Source organism: Pistacia vera, unplaced genomic scaffold (genome assembly GCF_008641045.1).
Source record: "Pistacia vera cultivar Batoury unplaced genomic scaffold, PisVer_v2 Contig321, whole genome shotgun sequence".
NCBI classification, from domain to species: domain Eukaryota; kingdom Viridiplantae; phylum Streptophyta; class Magnoliopsida; order Sapindales; family Anacardiaceae; genus Pistacia; species Pistacia vera.
In genome coordinates this window covers 356,658-381,143 of record NW_022196137.1, presented here as the reverse complement: position 1 = coordinate 381,143, position 24,486 = coordinate 356,658, and the positions used below count along the sequence as shown (strand labels likewise).

At 36.5% G+C, this 24,486-nt stretch overlaps 3 protein-coding genes across 3 annotated transcripts; 1 reads left to right on the top strand and 2 right to left on the bottom strand.

Annotated features, from left to right (window-relative positions):
* Window positions 1–605: 605 nt before the first annotated feature.
* LOC116137243 (5'-adenylylsulfate reductase 3, chloroplastic-like) lies at window positions 606–3,056 on the bottom strand. Its single transcript, XM_031422928.1, is given in 5 exon segments — window positions 606–883; window positions 976–1,792; window positions 2,150–2,267; window positions 2,381–2,533; window positions 2,885–3,056. Coding segments are annotated over 5 exon segments (1,395 nt in total). The 5' UTR covers window positions 2,961–3,056; the 3' UTR covers window positions 606–652.
* A 1,118-nt stretch (window positions 3,057–4,174) lies between these two features.
* Window positions 4,175–6,918, bottom strand: LOC116137253 (probable tetraacyldisaccharide 4'-kinase, mitochondrial). The gene is made up of 8 exons (XM_031422937.1): window positions 6,746–6,918; window positions 6,317–6,440; window positions 5,835–6,068; window positions 5,487–5,636; window positions 5,076–5,285; window positions 4,832–4,891; window positions 4,524–4,604; window positions 4,175–4,424 (listed from the first exon to the last, which is right to left on the bottom strand). Exons 1-8 carry the CDS (start codon window positions 6,916–6,918, stop codon window positions 4,278–4,280), a joined length of 1,179 nt encoding a protein of 392 aa, XP_031278797.1. The 3' UTR covers window positions 4,175–4,277.
* A 5,370-nt stretch (window positions 6,919–12,288) lies between these two features.
* LOC116137239 lies at window positions 12,289–18,520 on the top strand. Its single transcript, XM_031422919.1, has 9 exons — window positions 12,289–12,880; window positions 13,305–13,350; window positions 13,435–13,513; window positions 13,605–13,650; window positions 13,738–13,836; window positions 15,546–15,614; window positions 15,692–16,079; window positions 16,337–16,482; window positions 16,568–18,520. The coding sequence occupies exons 1-9, from the start codon at window positions 12,464–12,466 to the stop codon at window positions 17,969–17,971; spliced, it is 2,694 nt and encodes an 897-aa protein (XP_031278779.1). The 5' UTR covers window positions 12,289–12,463; the 3' UTR covers window positions 17,972–18,520.
* Window positions 18,521–24,486: the final 5,966 nt, after the last annotated feature.

Genomic DNA, 24,486 nt, shown 5'->3' with positions numbered 1-24,486 from the left:
CTAGTCTAATTAAAAACCTCTTAAAACCAATAAAAACAAAATTCCTAATCAGACCCAAGAGTCGCCACGGGAGGTGGTTGACCCTAAAGTTCCAGGTGTAAAATGTGAACATGGACCCTTTGACAAGTGTACAAAATTTTCAACAGTAAATCAATAATAGCAACAAATTAGCATCAAGAATTTTCAACCTTTCTGACATCATACGATGACATGAACAGATTCAGATGTCTACAAGACAAACTCTACCATCTCTCTGTGTCTGTATACAAGCCAAAATTATTGCCTGCTGAATTAGGAACCGCTGAAAAATGAGTGGCTCCAAAGGCTTTGCATTTTGCAAAAGTTAAGCATTAGTTGTACTTCGGGAGAGACCCTTATGGGAAAAGAACAAAAGTTGCTTATAAATTTGTATGCTAGGAATGATTCTGGTGATTTATAAAATGAAATGAATCCAAATTCATAGTAAAATTTTCGTCTCTTGGATTAAAGATTTCGGTAAAACAAAACTAGCGTAATTGTATATATACAAGCCCTATACCGGTGCATAGCAGTGTGGAAGATGGTACTAACAGAGGAAGAACTATCTAACCAAATCTAATCTTACTCTTTTTCATCCGGAAACCAGTGCTAGCTTATGAAGTGAAATTATTTGTTACAGCAAGGCACTCACCAAAGCCATCAACGAATCGACATCCCTCTTCTCTGAGGGATACTTGATGGGCTTGGATGAGTATTTAGGGAAAAATAAAATTGTGGGAAAGCTCCCCAGCTGTAACTCTTGCTTTGCAAATTCCTTCTGATCACCATCAGCCCTAAACTTCCCCACCTTCACTCCTGAACCATCAAGCTTTTCTGCTAATTCAACATATGATTCTTCCATTGCCTGTTTTAAACAATGGATAATAGTACTATAAATATTACAGAAATCGGTAAAATACTTCCAAATATGCGTGCTAGAATGATAATTAATTTTACCTGGCAAAAGCGGCACCAAGGTGCATAAAGCACAATAATCCAGGGCTCTTTTCGAATCTCTAATCTAGACAAGTTCTCTATCCCAGTTCTACTCAAATTAACCAACTTTGGACTGTTGAAGAGGTCAGTAACAGTGGCACTCCCATTTGTATGTTGTGCAACACCATTTCCATTGCCATTGAGTTGAGAAACCTCTACGTGTTTAATGTTCCCTTTGTGAAGACCACACTCTTTAGCCTTTGCATCTTCCCACCACCACCTTCCTTCCCTCTCATGTTGCCCCGGTAGTACAGGCCTTGTGCATGGTTCACAACCAATTGAGATGTATCCCTTTGGGTGCAAGGTATTAATAGGTACATTCATGGCATGGATGAAGTTCCATATGTCTCGGCCTTGCACATTAGCCAGAGGATTCCACTTGACCAAGCTGCCATTCCCACCATCCTTTCCTTCAAAGGAGGGATCTACCTAGACAACTGGAATCTCTGCTCTTGTGCCTGGCGACTGATCTTTTCTTTGCCCAGTTATCCATGCCCGTAGGCCCTTAAGAGCCCTCCTTAAGGGCCTGACCTTCCTGACTCTGCAGCATTCTTGATGCCCATCTTCGTAAAAGGAGAAAAGACCCTTAGTCCTCACTAGAGCTTGAACCTCAACAGCATCAGGGAACATGTACTCGATACGAATGCCATAGTGCTTCTCAACAGTGTCAAAGAAGTGGTAAGTTTCTGAGTTTAGCCTCCCAGTGTCCAGGCTGAATACCCTGAATGGCCGGCCAGTTAATTTGGCATACTCGATCAAGGCCACATCCTCAGCTCCACTGAAAAAATCAGACATAAGTCAATAAATAAATAAGACTTGCAATTAATCAAAAGAATATCACACTTGTGATCTATCAAATACTCCTATATTGACCTACTGAACCATACATAATCTCAACATAACCTCTTTATCCACAGCAATTTCTGTTCACTACTGAACCATTAAAAAGTCTAAGCAAAAAGAAGATTTAAAAAAATGATTTCTAAAATGGCATAGATTGGTAGTATTTCTATGTATTAGAAATCGAAAATGCCGTCTTTCTCATTGCTAATTCAACAATTTTCACCACTCCATCAGATTGGGATCATAGAAAGTTAATAACAGTGATTGCTGAAGAATATTTTATGACAAATACCTGAAAGCAATGGCAATTTCACTGCCAAATTTCTCAAGAGCCTTGTCCATAATTTCAAGTGGCGACCCATTTTCCAACTCCTTAGCCAATTTCTCATAGTCCAAACTCTCTATTTCATCTTCAACATCCGTTTATTTGACATAAACATAGTACAAAACAGTGATCATTATTTATTTCATAACCATATCAAAATTAAAGCACCATTACTGATGGAGGCCCCAGTAACTGTATCTGCAGCAACCACACCAGCTGCAAGAGGAACCCCTAGGTCGCTCCTTAGTTCTGCACAAATTGGTTTTACAAAGCATTGTTTTCCAAAAGAAATTCCAGCATTTGATGGAACCAAGGATTGATTCAATTGACGAACAGAACCGATCCATGGAGCTGTAAACCAAAAAGAAAAACGGAAAATAAAGCACGAGAGTTAATTGAAACAATCACAAACCCAGAAAACAAGTTCAAACATTGCATTGATTACAGAGTTTAACTCTACCCATCACCAATTTCAATCAAATAAAATTAATTTAACTATAATTCTGCTCTATTTTATCCAACCCCATTTAGGGTTGAATTTAAGAACATTAAATTTGCTTTAAAAAAACAGTTGTCGGCTGATGTCTTAAGCTTCAAGTTATGATTTTTCTTATTGTTTTGAATATAAGAATTGAAGTTTAAGAAGAAGAAAAACAAATGGCAACTTGTAAAATAGTCAACAGAAGTGATTAAAAATTCTACCTTTAAGATCACGTGGAGAAACTGCATGAGAAGAAATGGAGCATCTAAGCAAAGAAGATGAAGGAAAGAGGGCCATGAGATTCAGATTGAGATTGTGATGGTGATGGTGATGGTGAGATCAAACGGATGTAAATTTCTGGGACTCTCAGAAGCTATTGAGATAGTGCTATGTTTTACTAAACGAAGAAAAACGACAGAAATAACAGTGTCCCGCGAAAATTACGAGCTTCAGGTTCATTGAATGTGGACATCTTTGTGTTTGGTTTTGCCATCTAGTTTTAGAGTAAATATTTTCCCACCCAAGGTTTGCCTCAATAACCCTTCTCATCCAAAAGGTTTCAAAATACCATTTTTCTACCCAAAGTTTATATTCTGTTACTATCCAAAGCCGATTCCAACTGATTCTGATGGCAAAAATTCTCTTCGCCATCACTATTTGAACCTCCGGTCTCCTCTATACAAAACTCATCTCACTTTAGTACCTGATTTCTCACCAATTGTCGGTCATCATAAAACTAGGGTTTCTTATTCTTACCTAATTTTTAATTGATTCTAACGGCGAATATTCAATCAGTTACTACCATTCAATCCACCAACGTCCACTCTACAAAACCTCTCTCACTTAAGCTCCTGGTAACTCGTTGCACGTTAACTGAAAAAGTAAAGTGTATTTTAAGTAAACTTTGAGTGGGAAAGTAGTATTTTGAAACTTTTTGAATGAGAAAGTGTCGTTAAGGCACGTTACTCTCTAGTTTTACTCTCCGGTCTCCACAAGGCAATTTCTTATTTTTGGTCAATTTAATTAATATATAATCACACAAAAATATTTTTTTTACTTGATATGATAATTTGGATTATTACAAACCCCATTCATATTATCAACAATTCCTACACTATCAAAAGCCCCCTTACATTATTCAAAAATACCTCTTGGCATTATCAAAATCCACCTTAACATTAACAAACACCCCTAAACAATAGTAAGTTAGCAAAAGATTCACAAAAAAAATGGAAGTTTGTTGATAAACATGTTTCTTGAGGCCTGAGGATGTAATTTTATTTATTTATTTATTTATTTCCAAATTTCATAATAGGTTAATAATTGGACTATAGGAGAAGGCGCCTTCTTCCACTGGATCTTCTTACTAGATTCTCCCATGAAGGTGACAAAACTGCTTCTTGATTTTATAATCTTGAGAAACTTCCTGGTCTCGGATTATCTCAAGACTCAGGCCCCATTATATTTAAGCTTTTGTTCTTTCTTTTTCCATCAATAAAATGTTTTTACATTATTATAAAATAATCACCGTACCATTACTGATCCCATAACATTATGGATCACATTTGACATTTCTGACTACCCCACAGAAAACAAAGTTTTACTTTTGCCTGATCACTTTACTTCGAGTAGTTCCTTTAACAACTTCTTGAAGCTATACTCACAGCATCCTCTGTGAGGTATGATTTGTAATTTAGAACAGAGAACTAGAACTTTAAACGGGTGCAAAAGCTTCAGAATCTCAGAGTCTCGATCATAATCCTGTGACAAAGATTGTATTGATAAAGCCGAAGAAGGTGTTCACAAAGTAGTCGTCTTATGATATAGAGAATTCAAAAGAAAACTTTCACATACACTTACCTTTTCTGTCACAACAACGATTGGCTTGGAATTAAACTTGGCCTCAAGTTCTCCAAGCTTCTTCCTGATCATCTCAATGTCCTATATAGATAAATAAAAAGAAGTTACAAAGTTGATATATTTGACGCAATTGCGAGACTGAGGTATCTAGTGCTAGATGAGGCAAACTAATATCAAATTGTTTTTTGTACTTGAAAGTTGAATGGTGTGTGAAATTAAGGTGTGATTAAACCACATCGTGTCAAATAATACTTGTCTATGCATACAAAAAAGATGCAATTCAATGCAGAAGATAAAAACAATCATACCTTGGCTTGAAATAAGTGATGGTCACTAAAATCGAGTCGGTCAACATGACACGCACCTAACTGCATCAAGTTAAGTTAGTTAACCACATGGAAAAAAGTCGAGAAGTAGATGATACCCATCCAAACATCTACTTTATATGAAATAAATTTGAATCAAAGTATATCAACCATGGCCCAAAGATCAAAAATAACAATTCTTTAAACAATGTCCATAAACAGTGGAAAAGAATCATTGTAATAATACCTTCTCAAGCCCCTGTGCAAAAGCGTCAGCAGATCCAATTGCAGAAACACATAATAGAACAGCATTACACACTGTTCTCAGAGGTACTTCAGAGTTGACATTTCCCACTTCAAAGAAGCAAGAGGGAGCCATTCTTGTGAAGAAAACTGGAAGAGAATTCTTAATTTCTCGAATCTCTGACTCAATATCCTTGAGATTTTGTTCAGATACCTGCATGAGAGAAGCATAAACTCATTGTTTGTTTATTCACCTTTTCTAAAACCTGTTAACACACAACATGCAGAACATATTAAAAATAGAAGACAAGCCTAATTACAATGATTACATGCTATATAGCACTAATACATGATATTTGTCGAATCACTTGAAATTATGTAAAATGGTAGAACTGAGAGATCAATTTTGCATTACCAAGTCTGCATGATGAACCACAGCAACATCAGCTCGTCTGAGTGCCATCAAAGGTTCTCTTAAAGGGCCAAGAGGTAGTAATTGACGGTTTCCCCATCGCATTAACCCATTAACCATTACAATTTCCAGATCACGCGACAAGCTCCAGTGCTATCTTCATATTAAAAGATAAAACAGCAATTAAAAAGACCATTCAGAATTGACTAAAGGAAAGAGTAATGGTAAATGTTTTGCAATTGAGGGTCTCATGCATTCTCTGAATAATGTCATCAAGAAACTTCATTTAAATACCTTATAAAGACTGCATCATAGTTATCGATCAGCTACAAACATAGAGGAAACAATTACCTGCATTCCATCATCTAGAATTACAGCACCAATTTGTTCTGATTTGAGATGACCCCTCACTTTCTCATCAATGCTAATTCTCTCAGAGAATTTGCAACTACGAGGATCAACGTAACCATATTTTTCAAAGAAAGAAGCAGCTGTAGCTGCCCGATTTGCACCTACACCAATCTTAACAGGTCTCCCAAGAAGATGCCTTTGAAGCATTCTAGCTTCATCCCCACCAGCATAACCCTGCAAGATAGCGGTATCCATTTCTCAAATAATCTGACAGTATCACAAATCCAGGTTCCACTACTTGGAACACTATTTCTGCTCTATCTTTAAAACAAGTGGGCAAGGCGAATTTTAACGATTACTGCAAAATAGGTGCCACTTCGGTTCCATGAAAAAATTAAAAGCAAGGTAATGTAGCTACTTCTTTCTCAAACCTATTATAGCAAAAACATTTCAAGGAAACAAATACAAGAAAGAGAGAGTACCCTGGTAAGAATGAGAGGTGAAATCCCAGAATCGGCGAGAGAGTGAGCAATGAACTCAACCATTGGTGTCTTCCCATTGCCGCCCCATGTCAAGTTCCCAACACTAATCACTGGTACTGCCAATCTTTCATATCAACAAACATAATTAAACAACGCCATTAATTTACTTATAACAACAAAAAGTAGCAAAATTAAATAACATTAAGCCCCTCTAAACTACGGTCAATACAACTAATCTCAGCTTAACACACCCAGTTACATACTACATTGATCAACATTAATTTTCAAGAAGTATAATCCAATATTCAAAAAAGAAGAAGGAGAAGAAGAAGATTCTTGCTTTCATTTTCAAAAATGAGAAACCGTATTAAAATTCTTTATGTTCTTCGAGAAGAGAGAGAGAGAGAGAGAGAGAGATTGAGAAAGAACCTGTGCTTGGAGAAAAAGCCGAAGTGGTAGAGAGAGCGACGGAGAGAGAGGGTGAAGCAGTAGACGGAGGAAGCGAAGGAGAGCAGAGGAATAATAGATGATTGGAGAGGACTGAGCTTAGCGTGGTCTTGAGCGTAGGTGATTTCGTTCACCAGTCTTCTTAGTTTCTCCATTGGAAGTGGAAAGTGACTGATTCCAATGGAGAAGAATGAGAGGGAAAGAGAAAAATGGAAGCAATGGGCCGGGCCAGGCCCTTGTGTAGATGGGCCGTCAGTTATGATCTTGGAGGGCCCAATACATGAAAGTTAAACTCATTGGGTTTTCAACGTGTCAATTATACCTTGATCTTAAAAAATTAACATTACCTATCACATAATTTTATTTTTAATTTTTATATTGTCGCATTAACAATCACATCGTACGACCACAACTAATCCCTAGAATGTTGAACACCGAGTAATGTTAAGCTCATAATCCAATCTTATAAACTTCTTTTACAATCCCAAACATGACAGTTGAGTTGACACTGTCATGTCAACTCCACCACACCCAAAATACGAAATGATTTTGACTAGACTTAAGGAACGTTACGATTATTCCTTCATAGAGAACAATATTCCTTATGAAGGAATAGTCATTCATTCCTTATAAAATTAACATTAACATTACCTATCACATAATTTTATTTTAATTTTTATATTGTCGTATTAACAATCACATCGTACGACCACAACTAATCCCCAGAGTATTGATCACCGAATAATGTTACACTCATAACCTAATCTCATAAACTTCTCTTATAACCCCAAACATGACAGTTGAGTTGACACTGTCACGTCAACTCCACCACACCCAAAGCACGAAATGATTTTGACTATACTTAAGGAACATTACGGTTATTCCTTCATAGAGAACAACGTTCCTTATGAAGGAATGGTCATTCGTTCCTTATAAAATTAACATTAACATTACCTATCACATAATTTTATTTTTAATTTTTATATTGTCGTATTAACAATCACATCGTACGACCACAACTAATCCCCAGAGTGTTGATCAGCGAGTAATGTTACACTCATAACCCAATCTCATAAACTTTTCTTACAACCTCAAACATAACAGTTGAGTTGACACTGTTACGTCAGCTCCACCACACCCAAAGCACGAAATGATTTTGACTATAATTAAGGAACATTACGATTATTCCTTCATAGAGAACAACGTTCCTTATGAAGGAATGGTCATTCGTTCCTTATAAAATTAACATTAACATTACAAAATTAACATTACCTATCACATAATTTTATCTTTAATTTTTATATTGTCTTATTAACAATCACATCGTACGACCACAACTAATCCCCAAAGTGTTGATCAGCGAGTAATGTTACACTCATAACCCAATCTCATAAACTTCTCTTAGAACCTCAAACATAACAGTTGAATTGACACTGTTACGTCAGCTCCACCACACCCAAAGCACGAAATGATTTTGACTATACTTAAGGAACATTACGATTATTCCTTCATAGAGAACAACGTTCCTTATGAAGGAATGGTCATTCGTTCCTTATAAAATTAACATTAACATTACCTATCACATAATTTTATTTTTAATTTTTATATTGTCGTATTAACAATCACATCGTACAACCACATCTAACCCCCAGAGTGTTGATCAGCGAGTAATGTTACACTCATAACCCAATCTTATAAACTTCTCTTACAACCTCAAACATGATAGTTGAGTTGGCACTGTCACGTCAGCTCCACCACACCCAAAGCACGAAATGATTTTGACTAGACTTAAGGAATGTTACGGTTATTCCTTTATAGAGAACAACGTTCCTTATGAAGGAATGATCATTCGTTCCTTATAAAGGAACAATCATTTCTTCAAAAGGAACGATCGTTTCTTATGAAGTAATAACTGTTCCTTATTTCCTTATGAATGAACGATTGTTTCTTATAAAGTAACGATCGTTCCTTATGAATGAATGATCATTCGTATTTAGTTTAAGTCATTTAGTATTTTGGGTGTGGTAGAAATTGACGTGACAATATCAACTTTGTTGTTACATTAGGATTGTAAGAGAAAATTATGAGATTAAGTTGTAAACGTAGCATTTTTTGTTAAATAGCCTACAAACCTCTCGACTAAACTTAATGGGCTAGTCTCTGGATAACTTAAAGTCTTATCATCCGATCACAGTCAAGTGGTTAATAATCCCAAATATTAATCTCTACTTATGGCCTGTTTCTTTACAAATTACAAGAACTCGAATGAACAAAATATGGTATTAATTAATTACTAAAATTTAGGCAATTGAAAATAGTAATTAGTTAAAATTAGAAGGTGGTTTTTGTTTTATTAAATTAAGAGTCCGAACCAACTGACCCGGTGAGCATCTCTAGCAGTGTTGATGCAGACAGATGCAAATAGACAATTGAAGAGAATCATTATACAATTGATTATCTCTCTCTCTCTCTCTCTCTCTCTCTTTCTTTTTCCTCCATAATTGACAGACACTGAGCTACTCTACTGTACTACCCATCAAGCTTCATATAATTTTTATTGGACATCTGGACTTTGTTATGAAATTTAATATGAATATAGGAATTGCATTGGTCAAATGGTAAACAATTAGATTTGTCTTATGGTTGAGCTGAACAGTGACATTACCAACAACATACCTTTTCCAAAACTAAAAAGAAAAAGCCTTTCCCCAACTACTTACATGACCAAAGGTTATTGTTTTCCCGTTTTTCCGAAAATTATAGGATGGGATTCAATATAATCTCGGATTTCAAACTTGTACTCGCCTTTAATTACTTAAAAACACTTGTTTCTCACTTTCCAAAGATTATAGAGTAGGGTTCGACAAATGCTCTCGTTTTGAATTCAATCTCATCTTGATTATTTAAAACAATGACAATCCGATAAGACGACATATAGTATACACTATTGGATTGTTATATAATTATATTTTATATGACGTTATTTTGAAATGCTAAGTTGTAATATTTTACTTATACATATACTATTCTATTTCCAAGTATATGTTGGTAAACAAATTTCAACAACCTTTTTTTTTTTTGGTTTAAGAGATATCCTACACTATTCTAGTAATAATAACATCCATAAATTTATCAGAACAATATATTTTTGTATAACACGTTCTATATGACATTATAGATTTTAGATCAATGTCTTCCTTTAATTTTTAATGCATTATTTAGTTTGTTACAGGTATATCTTTCAATATCAAAGTATTGAGAGAAATATTTTGTGCAAGACACTTTCATTGTTCAATGACAGAATAGTATGTGTCATAAAATATATGTCAAGTGGGTTTTGTTACAGTATAACATTACATCTATACATTAACGTAAAATTTGTAAACGAAACTCATAAACCACAATCGTAATACTTGTAAAATGCACTAGTACACTTATAATCAGTGTTCTGAAACCTGGCTCGGTCCAACCAGTTCAACCGATCAAATTGGGACCCTGGGCCTTCTTTTGACCAAATTACCCCTGTCAATTGTTTAAAAATCCTTAACTTGATCGTTGGCCACTTCTGGCCACTTTTTGGCGCCCCTTGCCCCCTCCCACTCATCCCCACCCTCACTTTATCACTACCCACCTCTATATTAAACAGATTAATATTTAATTTTTTAAAAATTAAATTATTGCTGACGTCACAAGTCCAACAAGTTGGATCGGTTGACTCGCGACTCGGGTAGCAAAACAGGTTGCCCTCCGGTCCGAGTTTTAAAACAATGCTACCCACCCCTTGGTGGGCTACATCCCTCACTCTAGCGCACGGCAAACCCCATTTCCAGATGCGATGCCTTTTGCGTGAAACAAAATTGCTAAATTTTCTATTTCATCTAACTTCCTTTACAATTAATGAAAAAAGTTATCTTTATTTTAGTGTAGAATTTTATTTTATCAATCAAATAAAACGATGAAACTATTTCAGTTAAGATATTTTTAAATTTTAATATAAATTTATGTACGTAGAATATGGAATATGGGAATAGTAACATTAAACATTAAAAACACATTATCAAACATAAATATAAAACATCTTAATCTATAGTCAAAACCAAACTATTTATAGTTTAAACCCTTTCTTTAAGCTACTCATTAAAATGTGAAATCAAGTTTAAAAGCCATTGAAATTACTATAAAAAGGTACACACACGCTTTCTTTCATAAACCTAAGGCCAACGAATCACGTCTTCAAATTGGTTACAGCTTCCCGTCCCCATCAAATCACTGGAATCCAACGGACACGATTTATTCCACACACTTGTCTCATCTTCAAACACGTTTATGCTTACTGTTGATTTTGATCCAGCCAACATAATTTCCTTCACCAACTTCTGGGCCCACCCGATTTGGAAAAGAAAAAAAAACCACCCCATTCTTGGGGGCCCACTCCCCTCACCTTTCTTCTCAGCTCCACGTCTTCGTGGGTCCCAACAGGAGCTGAATTTCAGGAATTTACACTTGTTGATTTTTCAGCTGCTTCCTTCTCTTAAATAAGGGATTAAACTTGAAGATTGAATGGAGGACATTTCTGGAATTAGAGTTCTGTCACGGTGTGATTTGTTTAAAAAAAATCACTGCGGTTCTGTTGAAATAAATATCATCATGAGCGTTAATTACATGATGATTTTGATATTGACGGCCATGATTGATACGATATGATTTGAATAGGCGCACCGAAAAGTAAAAATAAAAAGATAAAAGGTTTTTTGTGCACAATAACAAAAGGGCCAAAAAGTTAATCTAAATTACTAATGAACCCTCTACCGCAGCCGCTAAGAAAGCTATTCTTAGTGGGTAGTTTAGTCAAAGGATCCGTTTGGACTATAGAGCTTGGACATTAAGTCATGGCGGTCTCTTTCAAACTTTGTTGAAAATTTGAAAATCCTTTTTTCACTCGCTTTGAGGAGCGTGGGTGACCTTTTCCGTTTCCAATATATCTCTCCGTTAATGAAACTAATTTAATTTTAATAATTACTTAAGTGAATGTGATTATTAATATTTTGATATATGTATTATAGTTCATTAATAACCTCAAATTAAATTACCCATTATGAAAAGGTTATTAACTTGGAAGATTAATTATAATTAGTTAAGTTAAATGATGTGCCATAGTTTAATTAATAACATTTATAATTTTTTCTTAATATTTTATAATTATGAATTATAGTGGATTTTTTTTTAATTAGTATGCTAAAAGATAAATATACATGGTTAATAATACATTGTTAGTGGTCAATTTTAGAATCTAGCGAGCAAGTTGGACACGCGCGAAGTTATGACTTGGGACGTGCTCTTTCTCGCGTATAAAAAGAAAGGAAAAATGGAGAGATGACGTGACACAGCGGGCAGCAGGCAAAGTGACACGAAAACCCTACACGGGCAGCGGGCAGCACAAAACGCCGTCATTCCAAGCCACTAACGCCGTTGTTACAACACACCAGGACACAAAAAAATCAATCATTTTATGACCCCCGAACCTCAGCTCCGTGTCTCACAGCCAGCCTCGGACTGACGTACGGATCTCACAAAGCCCTCCCACACTCGAAAAAGCCAAGCCAGAAGCAACACCAAAAAGGAGAGAGAGAGAGAAGAGGGACTGAGAGTTTAAGAGAGAGAAAGAGAGTGGAGTGAGTTTCCTTAGAGAGAGAAAGAAAGATGGGCCAGATCGTGAAGAGGAAGAAGAAAGGGAGGCCATCGAAGGCAGATCTGGCGAGGCGACCGCTTTCTCCGTCACCGGCGCCGGAATCAGAGATCCGGCGGAGCATAAGGCGGAGAAATGTGCGGTACGACATAGACTACTACGAGGATTACTTTGACGAAGAGGACGAGGACGAGGAAGAAGAGAGGAGGAGAGAGAAGAAGCTTAAGCTGGTATTGAAACTGAACCAGGGGAGCGAGTCAGCTGAGCCGGCTCGGAGCCGGTCTCGCTCGTCGGCGCGTGAAGGACACGCGTCGGACGAGGAGGAAGAAGAAGAGGAAGAGGAAGAGGATAAGCCTTTGAAGAAGAGAAAAATCAATGGTGGTGATGTTAGTGAAAGTGAAGAAGATGATAATAATAATTATGATGAAGAGGTAAAAACAGCATTTACGTTAATGTATGAAATCCAGGTCAGCTGAAATCTTGGAGATTTTTCAAGATTTTTGTGATTGTGTCGTGCTCTTGAGGCTTTCACTCCTATTAATAATAATACTTGTGTGAGAGTTTTGAGAGAGATAAATAACGGTCGGGTCAACTGTCAAAAACTAACAACAACAGAATCTGATCACACTCCTCTCTCTCTACTTTCTCTTTCTCTCTCTATCCAACTCTATTTGTCTATCTACAACTATATCTATATATTTCTTTTACGCACAAACCTTCTGTCTCTCTCTTTGCTTGTGTGTTGTACTTACGTACTGTCTGCTTTAACTGTCACTGTCTCTCTGTCTCTGTCTTTGTCTTTCATTTGCACACGCAGTCATGTAATATTTATTTGTGTTGGTCGGTTCTTAACAGGCGAGGGGGAGAAAACTGCTGGCAAAAGGGCAGGACTCGGCTCCAGGTTTGTGAGGTTTTGGTTGATTTTGAGATATTATGTTTTAATTTGATGTGGGTTTGTCTGAATTTGGGCTTTTTGTTTGATTAGGGACGCCGGTGAATCAATCAGTCGAGATTCCGTTGCCTGACAAGAAGTCATTGGAGTTGATTCTGGACAAATTGCAGAAGTGGGTGATTCATTGTTAATCTTCTATCTCTATTTATCTAGTGGTGTTGATGTTGCGTTGCTTATGGTTGCTATGTGTGAACTTGTGGCAGGAAGGATACATATGGTGTGTATGCAGAGCCAGTTGATCCTGAGGAGGTGTGTGGAATTTGTTTTTTGAAATGTTGGTTTGTTTTTGGAAGGCTTCGTTTGTGTACAAGATTGAGGTATTGATTGTTTTTGTAGCTTCCGGATTATCATGAGGTGATAGAGCATCCAATGGACTTTGCCACGGTGAGGAAGAAGCTGGGAAATGGATCATATTCTACCTTGGATCAATTTGAGGTTGGTATTTATGTTTCATTATTTTTTTTATTCATGGAGCTGTTCTTTGCTTGGGATATGGGGCTTCTCACTGAGTCTGTTCTGGATTGCGTTACTTATCGCCTGAGTGGGTGAGTTTAAGAGCGCTGTGACAGTCTTTGTTGCGTTTTGGCTCAATTAACGATGGCTTTGGTGGGGACTTTCTTGGTTTCTCTTAAATTTCTTTCCACCCGGTGCTTCTGCTTATGCAACCAATGAATTAGAGTGACCTGTTATAACTCACTGTAAAGATGCCCACTGAGCCAGAAAAGTCAATTTGGTGTAGTTCTGGTAATTTACAATATTTGGGTTGTTGAACTCTTGGAGCTCATTCTTTGCTTTTGTTGCGCTGGCAATAGTTAATTATGGTGCTTGTGCTTCAACATGAAGGTTGATCTTGTTGAGGAGCATCCCATCCCCTGATTCAAGAGAATGGCAGAAATGGGAAGAAGGATAGACTTTTTGTTTAGTTAGTGAACTAGCAATTATGTTTAGGAAAAGTGGAAAAAAAAGAAGAAATAGCAATTATACAAGGCCGCCTTCATTTCCAGTATAAGTTAAAGTTAAATCTATTAGGTCCCTGGTCAGAATGGAGATTAGTTCGTCTATACTATGATTTGATGTTGTATTTGTTTCAGTTAGTGTTATATGCCGGTCTGAGGAAATATACTTCTTTTGTTTTAAAAAGTAGGACGTTGTTGATGAAGTGCCATGTTTATAGACTTTTGATCCTTGATGGTTACATTTAATTGAGTGAGACAGCTGATCTTTTTTTCTCATATGATTGGTTTTCATTGGTCATTGAGTTCAATTGAATTGAAATGAAGATATCTTAGCTAATAGGGGTGCCAACACTGATGTCGACATGCATCCTAGCCTTTTGGGTTTATTTCACTTGGACTTTTTCATGTTATATTCATGATTGTTGCCTCTTCCTCTTACATTATGATTGTAAAGTTTTGTACCTTTGCCTATCACGTGCTTGTGGATGTTTGAGTCTGTAAATGAGAATTTCCTCTGTTACTCTGTTTATTCATCTGTTTAAATGGGAGAGATAAATGCTTACTGTTGAAAACTTGGTGTTGAAAAGAAAATGTTCATATCAAGTGGACATCTAGAAAATGTGCTGCATGTCGATTGTTGATAGAGGTGCCGTTGCAAGTTCCCTGGCTTCCTTTTCTCGTAGTTGAACATTATGAAACATATCTGGATACGGCTTACTGATTGGTTGCACAATCCTTCTCTTGCTACTAATTCTGAATCATTTCATCTTCTTGTCTAACAATAGCAATGCCTGCTTGCCATCTTATTAATGCAAAAGTTAATTTGGTGATCATTTCTTGGCTACATATACTGAGTAGAAATTATGCTCAAATTCCAATTGGATCTTGACCTTCAGACTGTTTATTGTAGTTTTACCTTTTAAGATTGATCTATAAATATGAGAAAGGCAGTGCGGGTGCAGAAGGTTGGAGAAACCAGTGCTTAAGTTGGCGAATTACTTCATCAACTAGATGTTTGCATACTACAAACGGCAAGCTTTAACATTATTGACTCTGGAAATTGATAATTCCATTCATTTACCATGTGTGGTTTTATTTATCTCATGTGCCATTTCTTAGTTAGATATGCCTTTCTCTTATGCTTCTTATTTATGTTTTGGGTTGTAAAGCTTGTTTTCCTTAATGCAGAGTGATGTATTTCTAATATGCTCAAATGCAATGCAATACAATGCACCAGACACTGTATATCATAGACAGGTATAATGCTTTCTTCTGTTTCTTCAGTTCTTGTACTCATTTGGTGAATAATCTGACTGTCCAATTATTTTGCAAAGGCACGTACCATTCAAGAGCTGGCGAGGAAAAAATTCCATAGGTTAAGGGTTGGTATTGAACGCTTTGAGAAAGAGCTCAAGCCAGAGAAAGAGCTCAAGTTGGAGAAGGAGCTCAAATTAGAGAAAGAAGTTAGGTCTGAACAACGGCCAAAATCTAACTTTTTGGCAAAGAAGCAAACAAAGAAACCGTTCAGCCGGACCTTGCAGGAACCTGTTGGATCTGACTTCTCCTCAGGTGCCACTCTTGCCACCACCGGAGATATCCAGAATGGTAATATTGCATTCCAAACTGGTGGTTGTGAGAGGCCTAGCAATACTGATGGGCTTGTAGAGGGTAATTCTTCCCTGGTTGATAATAATTCAGAGAGGGTGGAAGAACTATCATCAGGTATGATAATTGAAGAAATTCTGTTGTGGTATATTATTGTTTGGAATTGCAGAGATTGATATTTTTACTTAGGTAAGGGGGAAATCACTGTCACACGCCTAGAACTAGGTACTAAAGTTGTTTTTTAAGTTTTTGAAGCCAAAGCATTGTTGTGTCTGATGTTGTTATTTATCTTAGGTCAGAATGGTACCGTGTAGGGTGTTCTAAGTTCTAACATCTGATAGCTCTAGACCCCTACTAACTGCTTCATGTTTCAGGGAAGGGTCTCCTATCTAAATTGGGGAGGAAGACATCTGTGGTTGATGAGAACCGTCGTGCAACTTATAACTTATCCAATCAGCCCTTGGTCAGATCAGATTCAATATTTACAACCTTTGAGGGTGAAATCAAGCAGCTAGTTGCCGTATGTAACAGAAAATTTCTCTTTTTCTTCAATACTCTTATTGACTGTACTCTACAATCAATTTATTTTTGTTTTCTTGAATCAGGTTGGCCTCCATGCAGAATATTCCTATGCCAGGAGCTTGGCCCGTTTTGCTGCTGCTCTTGGTCCTGTTGCTTGGAAAGTTGCCTCTCAGAGGATTGAGCAAGCACTACCTCCGGGATATAAGTTTGGTCGTGGATGGGTTGGAGAATATGAGCCACTTCCAACCCCAGTATTAATGATTGAGAACCGTGCACAGAAAGAATCTTCCCCGTTTACAAAATGCCAATCTACAGCTGATCTGCAAAAAGATGATATGGCTTTTAAGACCCCTGTTCCTACTAAGGTGCACCCTGTTAGTCGGCCTATTTCAGAAGGGAATTCATCTTTGTTTCGTCCTCCAAATGGGTCAACCTCAGAAGGAAAGCCCCCATTCTTTGCTTCTCCCAAAGCAAAACTGAGTACCCCTGCTAGTGTTGTTCATCAGCAACAAAATCCATTTTCTAGGACTTTAGCTGAGCCTGAGAATAAGGTCTCAAAGCAAGTTGAATTGAATTTGCCACCTTCAGCAAGCCAGAATAATAGTGATCTTGTTGCTGCAAAACAGTTTTCAAATAAATTAGAAACGGTAGCCTCTAGGCCAAATGAGATGGTGGCAAGGAACATGAATCTGATGCAGCCTTTACCTCCAAAGCAGCTAACTAGTAATGGAGTTGGTAGTGGAGGATTGCCTAATGGAAAAGTGACAAGCAATTCTGGGAATACTAGAGTGCTTAGTCCATCTTCTGATAATGTTCAGATGGCCAGGGCAGCTTCATACTTTCCCCATGGACAGGAGCAAAGCGTCAATGATCCGGTTCAGTTGATGAAAATCTTAAATGAGAAGGCTCAAAAGCAGCAGAATTCTTCAAATCAGCCCCCATCTAATATTCCACCAGTAATGCCTTCAGTTCCATCTGTAAGAAGAGATGATTCAAACAATGCTGCAGCTGCAGCTGCCCGTGCATGGATGTCCATAGGAGCTGGAGGGTTTAGACCCCCAACTGAAAATTCTAGTTCACCCAGAAATCAGATTTCAGCGGAGTCATTATACAACCCAACTCGTGAATTCCATACTCAAATTTCTAGAGTTCGAGGGGAATTTCCTCATTCTGTCACTATGCAGTTTCAGTCAGAGAAGAACAGTTTTCCACCCCAGGCATTTGTACCACAAACTGTTCGTGCAGTAAATGAAGCTCAGTTCCAAAATAGACCCATGGTTTTCCCTCAATTAGTAACTCATGATCTATCTAGGTTCCAGGTTCAGACCCCTTGGCGAGGCCTCAGTCCACATTCCCAACCAAGACAGAAACAGGAAGCACTTCCTCCTGACTTGAATATTGGTTTCCACTCTCCAGGATCTCCAGCAAAACAGTCTTCCGGTGTTCTCGTTGACTCACAGCAGCCAGACCTGGCTTTGCAGCTCTGAGTATGCGTTGGCTTTTCATCAATCGGAGAATCAGGGGAAGACTCAGAAGGTAATCTTAGCAGCAACGTAAACTTGCAAGAACAAAATTTCTTATGATATGGCATAGAAATGGATATGCCTATCTCAGAACTCAGACTTAAAAAGTTTTAGTTGCAGAAGTGGATGAAATAAGTTGGGGATGTCGGATTGCTTCCTCGACTTGAGCCATATTTAGAAGTTGCAGAATATGGAATCATTCTAGGTGGAACTTAAGAGAGGGATAATTTTGAATAGAGCTTCTTTTTTTCTCTCATCTTTTCCTAACAAGAATTATTACTGACTTGGAAAAATGGAATGGCGCTACTTTTATCTGAATATTCACAGGGAGCTAAGCGAAATGGGTTGGAAGAGTTGAGCCAGAGCAGATATTGCTGCAATGGTTGTTGCCCAATTGATTAGAAGTTGTTGATCTTGATTAGATGAAATTAAATGTAAAACCTAGTTGATGCCTTGTAAATAAGATTACAGGTGTACTAGAGTTATTATTTGGTTAGATTGTAGTTTGTATTTTATGCCCTTCCCCTAAATTGCATTGATGATTCCACTTCACTNACTAGTAATGGAGTTGGTAGTGGAGGATTGCCTAATGGAAAAGTGACAAGCAATTCTGGGAATACTAGAGTGCTTAGTCCATCTTCTGATAATGTTCAGATGGCCAGGGCAGCTTCATACTTTCCCCATGGACAGGAGCAAAGCGTCAATGATCCGGTTCAGTTGATGAAAATCTTAAATGAGAAGGCTCAAAAGCAGCAGAATTCTTCAAATCAGCCCCCATCTAATATTCCACCAGTAATGCCTTCAGTTCCATCTGTAAGAAGAGATGATTCAAACAATGCTGCAGCTGCAGCTGCCCGTGCATGGATGTCCATAGGAGCTGGAGGGTTTAGACCCCCAACTGAAAATTCTAGTTCACCCAGAAATCAGATTTCAGCGGAGTCATTATACAACCCAACTCGTGAATTCCATACTCAAATTTCTAGAGTTCGAGGGGAATTTCCTCATTCTGTCACTATGCAGTTTCAGTCAGAGAAGAACAGTTTTCCACCCCAGGCATTTGTACCACAAACTGTTCGTGCAGTAAATGAAGCTCAGTTCCAAAATAGACCCATGGTTTTCCCTCAATTAGTAACTCATGATCTATCTAGGTTCCAGGTTCAGACCCCTTGGCGAGGCCTCAGTCCACATTCCCAACCAAGACAGAAACAGGAAGCACTTCCTCCTGACTTGAATATTGGTTTCCACTCTCCAGGATCTCCAGCAAAACAGTCTTCCGGTGTTCTCGTTGACTCACAGCAGCCAGACCTGGCTTTGCAGCTCTGAGTATGCGTTGGCTTTTCATCAATCGGAGAATCAGGGGAAGACTCAGAAGGTAATCTTAGCAGCAACGTAAACTTGCAAGAACAAAATTTCTTATGATATGGCATAGAAATGGATATGCCTATCTCAGAACTCAGACTTAAAAAGTTTTAGTTGCAGAAGTGGATGAAATAAGTTGGGGATGTCGGATTGCTTCCTCGACTTGAGCCATATTTAGAAGTTGCAGAATATGGAATCATTCTAGGTGGAACTTAAGAGAGGGATAATTTTGAATAGAGCTTCTTTTTTTCTCTCATCTTTTCCTAACAAGAATTATTACTGACTTGGAAAAATGGAATGGCGCTACTTTTATCTGAATATTCACAGGGAGCTAAGCGAAATGGGTTGGAAGAGTTGAGCCAGAGCAGATATTGCTGCAATGGTTGTTGCCCAATTGATTAGAAGTTGTTGATCTTGATTAGATGAAATTAAATGTAAAACCTAGTTGATGCCTTGTAAATAAGATTACAGGTGTACTAGAGTTATTATTTGGTTAGATTGTAGTTTGTATTTTATGCCCTTCCACTAAATTGCATTGATGATTCCACTTCGCTTATGCTGCTTGCTCAATCTGATCCAATGAATAGGTCTAATTATTGTATAATCTCCGTAATCAAGAATAAGCTTACTCTTGAATCTTGATAACCTCAACGTCTGACTCTGGAAATTTGAACATCCTATTAACGCTAATAAGCTACAAGAGTCAAAACTATGGGTGATCGGTTTCAGGTATCTTGTATTTTTTAGAGGAATTGGAACTGGAACCGGTTGGTTTTAGTTTTGATTTCTGGTTCTAACAATGCAGGAATTGGAATTAGACCTAAGAATTCCTAATTCTGATTCCCAATTCCAACACTGCAGGAATCGGAATCGAATTGGCAATTCTCGATTCCAATTTTTTAGAATCGGAACCGGAACCGGAACCGAACTGTAATGGGGCTGGTTCTGGTTTTACTTAGTCAAAACTATTGAACAAAATAAAGATTCAAGGTAAGGATTCTGAATTCTGGCATTCTCATTTATTTACTTTTTTTAATTTCACAAAGAAAAATCATTTCCATGGCCGACGTTCTGACCTTGGACGGCTTCAACATACAAAGCCACGATTATGTACACATAATTGACACAAAAAATCTGCTATCTAAAAATAAGAATACTCATTCTACTATACGGGTACACTAATCACTGGTAAAGGTACACCGTTGGATAAGAACGAAGTAATTGTCTCCAATGATTTAGACATACCCGATATTCATACTACATTATCTTCACGACGTTGAACTTTTTATACAACAATATTATCACGACTAATTTACTTACCTGCATGCAATATGGCCGATTTCCGGGTATAAACCACGGGTAAACCCGACCGGAATATTCTTTGTTTCTACCTTTCCAAGGGACCACTTAGGAGTTAGGACCCATTTGTGCTTTTATCAACCTCTGCAGGATGAACGGCCAGAAAACGGAATACGGAAAGTCTGTTTTCGCTTGTTTTTCGAGGTTTTTTCTCTGAAATTCTTCCCGTTTTCCAGAATACAAGTGTCTCCGTTGCAAACATAACGTTTGGATTGAGATGGATCCGAAAAACAATCGAAAAAGTTTGAGAAAAAGGCCATGGAAATTGAGAAGAAGTATTGGAACTTGGAAGTATTAGAATCAAAGGGCGAGTCTGAAATTTCTTGATATTAAACATTATTTATAACGTAAATGGGCATGCAATTTAATTGTGCTCAACATGTCAAGGTTGGTGGCCTTTTGACCTAACTTGTGGCGTTGGTGACTTGGTTCAGAATTAAATATGATACACGCTTCATTTATATAAACCATACAACTTTTTTTTTTTTTTTCTTTTTTGTGCAAAAAATTATGGACCAAATTTTGGTCCTTAATTTGACCTAGTTTAACGTGTTCATATGCTTTAAAATCATTTTTTTAANAAGGGCCAGTCTGAAATTTCTTGATATTAAACATTATTTATAACGTAAATGGGCATGCAATTTAATTGCGCTCAACATGTCAAGGTTGGTGGCCTTTTGACCTAATTTGTGGCGTTGGTGACTTGGTTCAGAATTAAATATGATACACGCTTCATTTATATAAACCATACAACTTTTTTTTTTTTTCTTTTTTGTGCAAAAAATTATGGACCAAATTTTGGTCCTTAATTTGACCTAGTTTAACGTGTTCATATGCTTTAAAATCATTTTTTAAAACAACTTTTTCGTTTTTTATTTTTATTTTCATACCTACCCCCTTATTAACATATAATTTTGGATTTGTAACGTTTTAGACTGATGATAAAAAAGCAAATTCATGGGCTCTTGAGTTTGAGTCCCTCAGACACTAATAGGAGTAACCACTAAAACTCTTACCGACTAGTAGTTTCACACCTTGAAAGATTGGTTGAAGTGTGCACAAACTGATTCGGATACCCTCGATGATAAAAAATAATAATAAAAGACTTAGAATATCGGACGTAAAACTCTTAATATAAAAATAAAAGTCATATATTAATATTAGTAAGGTATTTTAAGAGATATAAATATATAATATCATTACAAAAATACTCTATCAGAGAAGGTAGGATTATTATATATCAACACATGTTTTGCATCGGAGGACAAGGTAACATTTTCGGTGGTTTATGAAAAATGCGTACATTAAATGTGAAATTCATAACAAATATGGATAATAAGGTATATGTTTAATTTATAATGAAATTTTTTAAAAAAAATTTATAAAACTGTAATTTGAAATTTCGGCTATTTTTAAATACCCAAAAAAAGATGTCAATTATTTTGAAAAATTAAATTACAGGGTTCGATCCCCTACATATCTATCAATTTATAATCCACCTATGAGTAGCTCAACAGTAACGGCGTACTAAGGGGGTTGTGTAGGACTATAACCCACAGTCTTAAGTTCGAGTTTCTACTAGACGCAAAGGTAGTACATTTGCCTATGATTTACTTGGGGGACTGCGACTGTGAGTTACTGTAGAATAGCTTCCCCTAAGGATTAGTTGAACTTACCCGACTACCCCAGTTAACAAAAAAATAAAATAAATAAATAAACCCATTTGACAACAACCATTCAAAGACAAGAATATATATTTGTCAAAATGAGATTAGAAAAAATCAAATCAAGTTTCTAGATGAATTGGAGGCTTTAAACCTAAATGAGTAATTAAATTCAAACTAATTAATTCTTTATGTGGACCATGACAACTCAAAAGGCATAGAACATTAAGCATCTGCCCACTAGTTCAAATAATGAAAAGACTATTTCCTCTCTCTTTTTAGTTCCTGTTATGCTTATGTGTGCCTTGCCAATCAAGGAGTAAATTGTAATACTGCCTTCGTATTTTATGTTGCCAAAAGCGCGTTTCTTATGTGTTTCACTAGTCACAGGGCTATTATCCCACAACCCCCCTGAGGTTTAAGTTTCAGTGTTACTCACACCCCAAATGTATTATTAAAGTAGCCCTATATATTTGGAGAATTATCCAATACCTCCCTTCATTGGCCTTAATTGATAATTTTCGTCCATATGGTTTATTCAATATAATCCTATGAGATTCATTAATATCAAACTCATCCATTTTATTCTAAAAGTATCAAAAACACCCCTATTCAATTTTAAAATTAAATCTCCATTTTATTCCTTTCCATCATATACCAACTTAAAAGATCTATTTTTTTTTTATTCCTCCTACCGTATTGTTTCCATAAAACTTTAAAATGGTGAATAGCTTCCACATAATTTATTATTTATGATTTTTGTTTTAATTATTTTTTAGAAAAAAGATTTAATTTTACCAAAACTTATTTTTTAATTTAATTTTTAATTAAATGTTTGTTAAAATGTGTTATATAAATGTGTAACCTTTCCTAGGAAAATATAATTATTAGTTCAAGGTTGATTTTGTGGATTTAGATTTGAGAAATCTGTTGAGTTAATAAGCAACGGAAGGGTAAAATAGACTTTTAATTTTAAGATTGGATGGAGCCATAACATATAATTGACAACAAGGGTGCTTTTAATACTTTTACAACGAAATGGATGAGTGAATATTAGTCGATCTTATAGGGGATAAATAAAATAAGTCAAGACAAAAGAAATCTATCAATTAAGGCCAATGAGGGGAGGTACATATCTGATAATTCTTCAAATGTGAAGGGAGGTCATAGCTATTTTTTCATACCTTTGGGGTGTGAATGACTACAATTGAAACTTAGGGGAGGTGTGGGATAATAATCCCAAATTTAATGTTGTCCCCATGAGCATATAGATTAATTTATAATGTCCATTTAACTTATAGATGCATTTTAGATAAAAGATGATTTAGTAAAGTCTAATAACAAATATATATAAGTTAGATATAAAACAAAAAATATCTATTACGTATCTGGATTTCCACCGTTACAATTGATGTTAAAATAGGCTCGCATGTTGTGTAATGACCCCAAGAAGACGCTAGGTTCCTTGATTGCATGAAGCTCAAAAACAAATCTATGGGGATTGGGCTTAAAGCAAACCTTATTAAGGATGAAAAAAAAAAAAAACCTGGTCGATCGAGTATTTTATATGAAATCCCAAAATTACCATGACTCCATTGGAGATTACATAAAACCTCTAAAAAGCTACAAATAACCCCCTAAAGACTCCAAATCCCTTCTATGAAATAAAATTTTAGAAACCCTCCCAACACTAGTCAAGCACTCAAGCGATCTTTCATAAAATAAAATTTTAACGACCGCTAAAAAATTCAACACCCCATAAATCAAGTAAAATTATAAAAAGATACCTGATGGTTGTAACTAAACCTGGCTGAAGCCCGGGTAGGCCCAGCCGGGTATTGAGAACCCATTTCTTTTTCCAGGCCTAGGGTATTTATATTACATTTCATGTATAAAATTTTATTTTAAATTTCATATAAATTGCAAATTTAGTTATTTTATTTTGTTTAATATAATTAATTTTCCATCATTTAATAAGGTTTTTTGTAAGTATAATCTTAAAAAAACTTACTCTAAACATACCTGTTGTGCCTGAATTTGTTGTAAAGCTCGGAGGTTTTGGTAGCTTGCCCAACTTTAAGCTCACCGCTACAATGT

Coding starts and splice junctions, on each gene's coding strand:
- LOC116137239 (XM_031422919.1), top strand. CDS start 12,464: ATGGGCCAGATCGTGAAGAGGAAGAAGAAAGGGAGGCCATCGAAGGCA. Junction 12,881..13,304: donor ATAATAATTATGATGAAGAG/GTAAAAACAGCA, acceptor GGTTCTTAACAG/GCGAGGGGGAGAAAACTGCT. Junction 13,351..13,434: donor AGGGCAGGACTCGGCTCCAG/GTTTGTGAGGTT, acceptor TTGTTTGATTAG/GGACGCCGGTGAATCAATCA.
- LOC116137253 (XM_031422937.1), bottom strand. CDS start 6,918: ATGGAGAAACTAAGAAGACTGGTGAACGAAATCACCTACGCTCAAGAC. Junction 5,286..5,486: donor TGGTTCATCATGCAGACTTG/GTAATGCAAAAT, acceptor TCTCTCATGCAG/GTATCTGAACAAAATCTCAA. Junction 4,892..5,075: donor TTGCACAGGGGCTTGAGAAG/GTATTATTACAA, acceptor AACTTGATGCAG/TTAGGTGCGTGTCATGTTGA.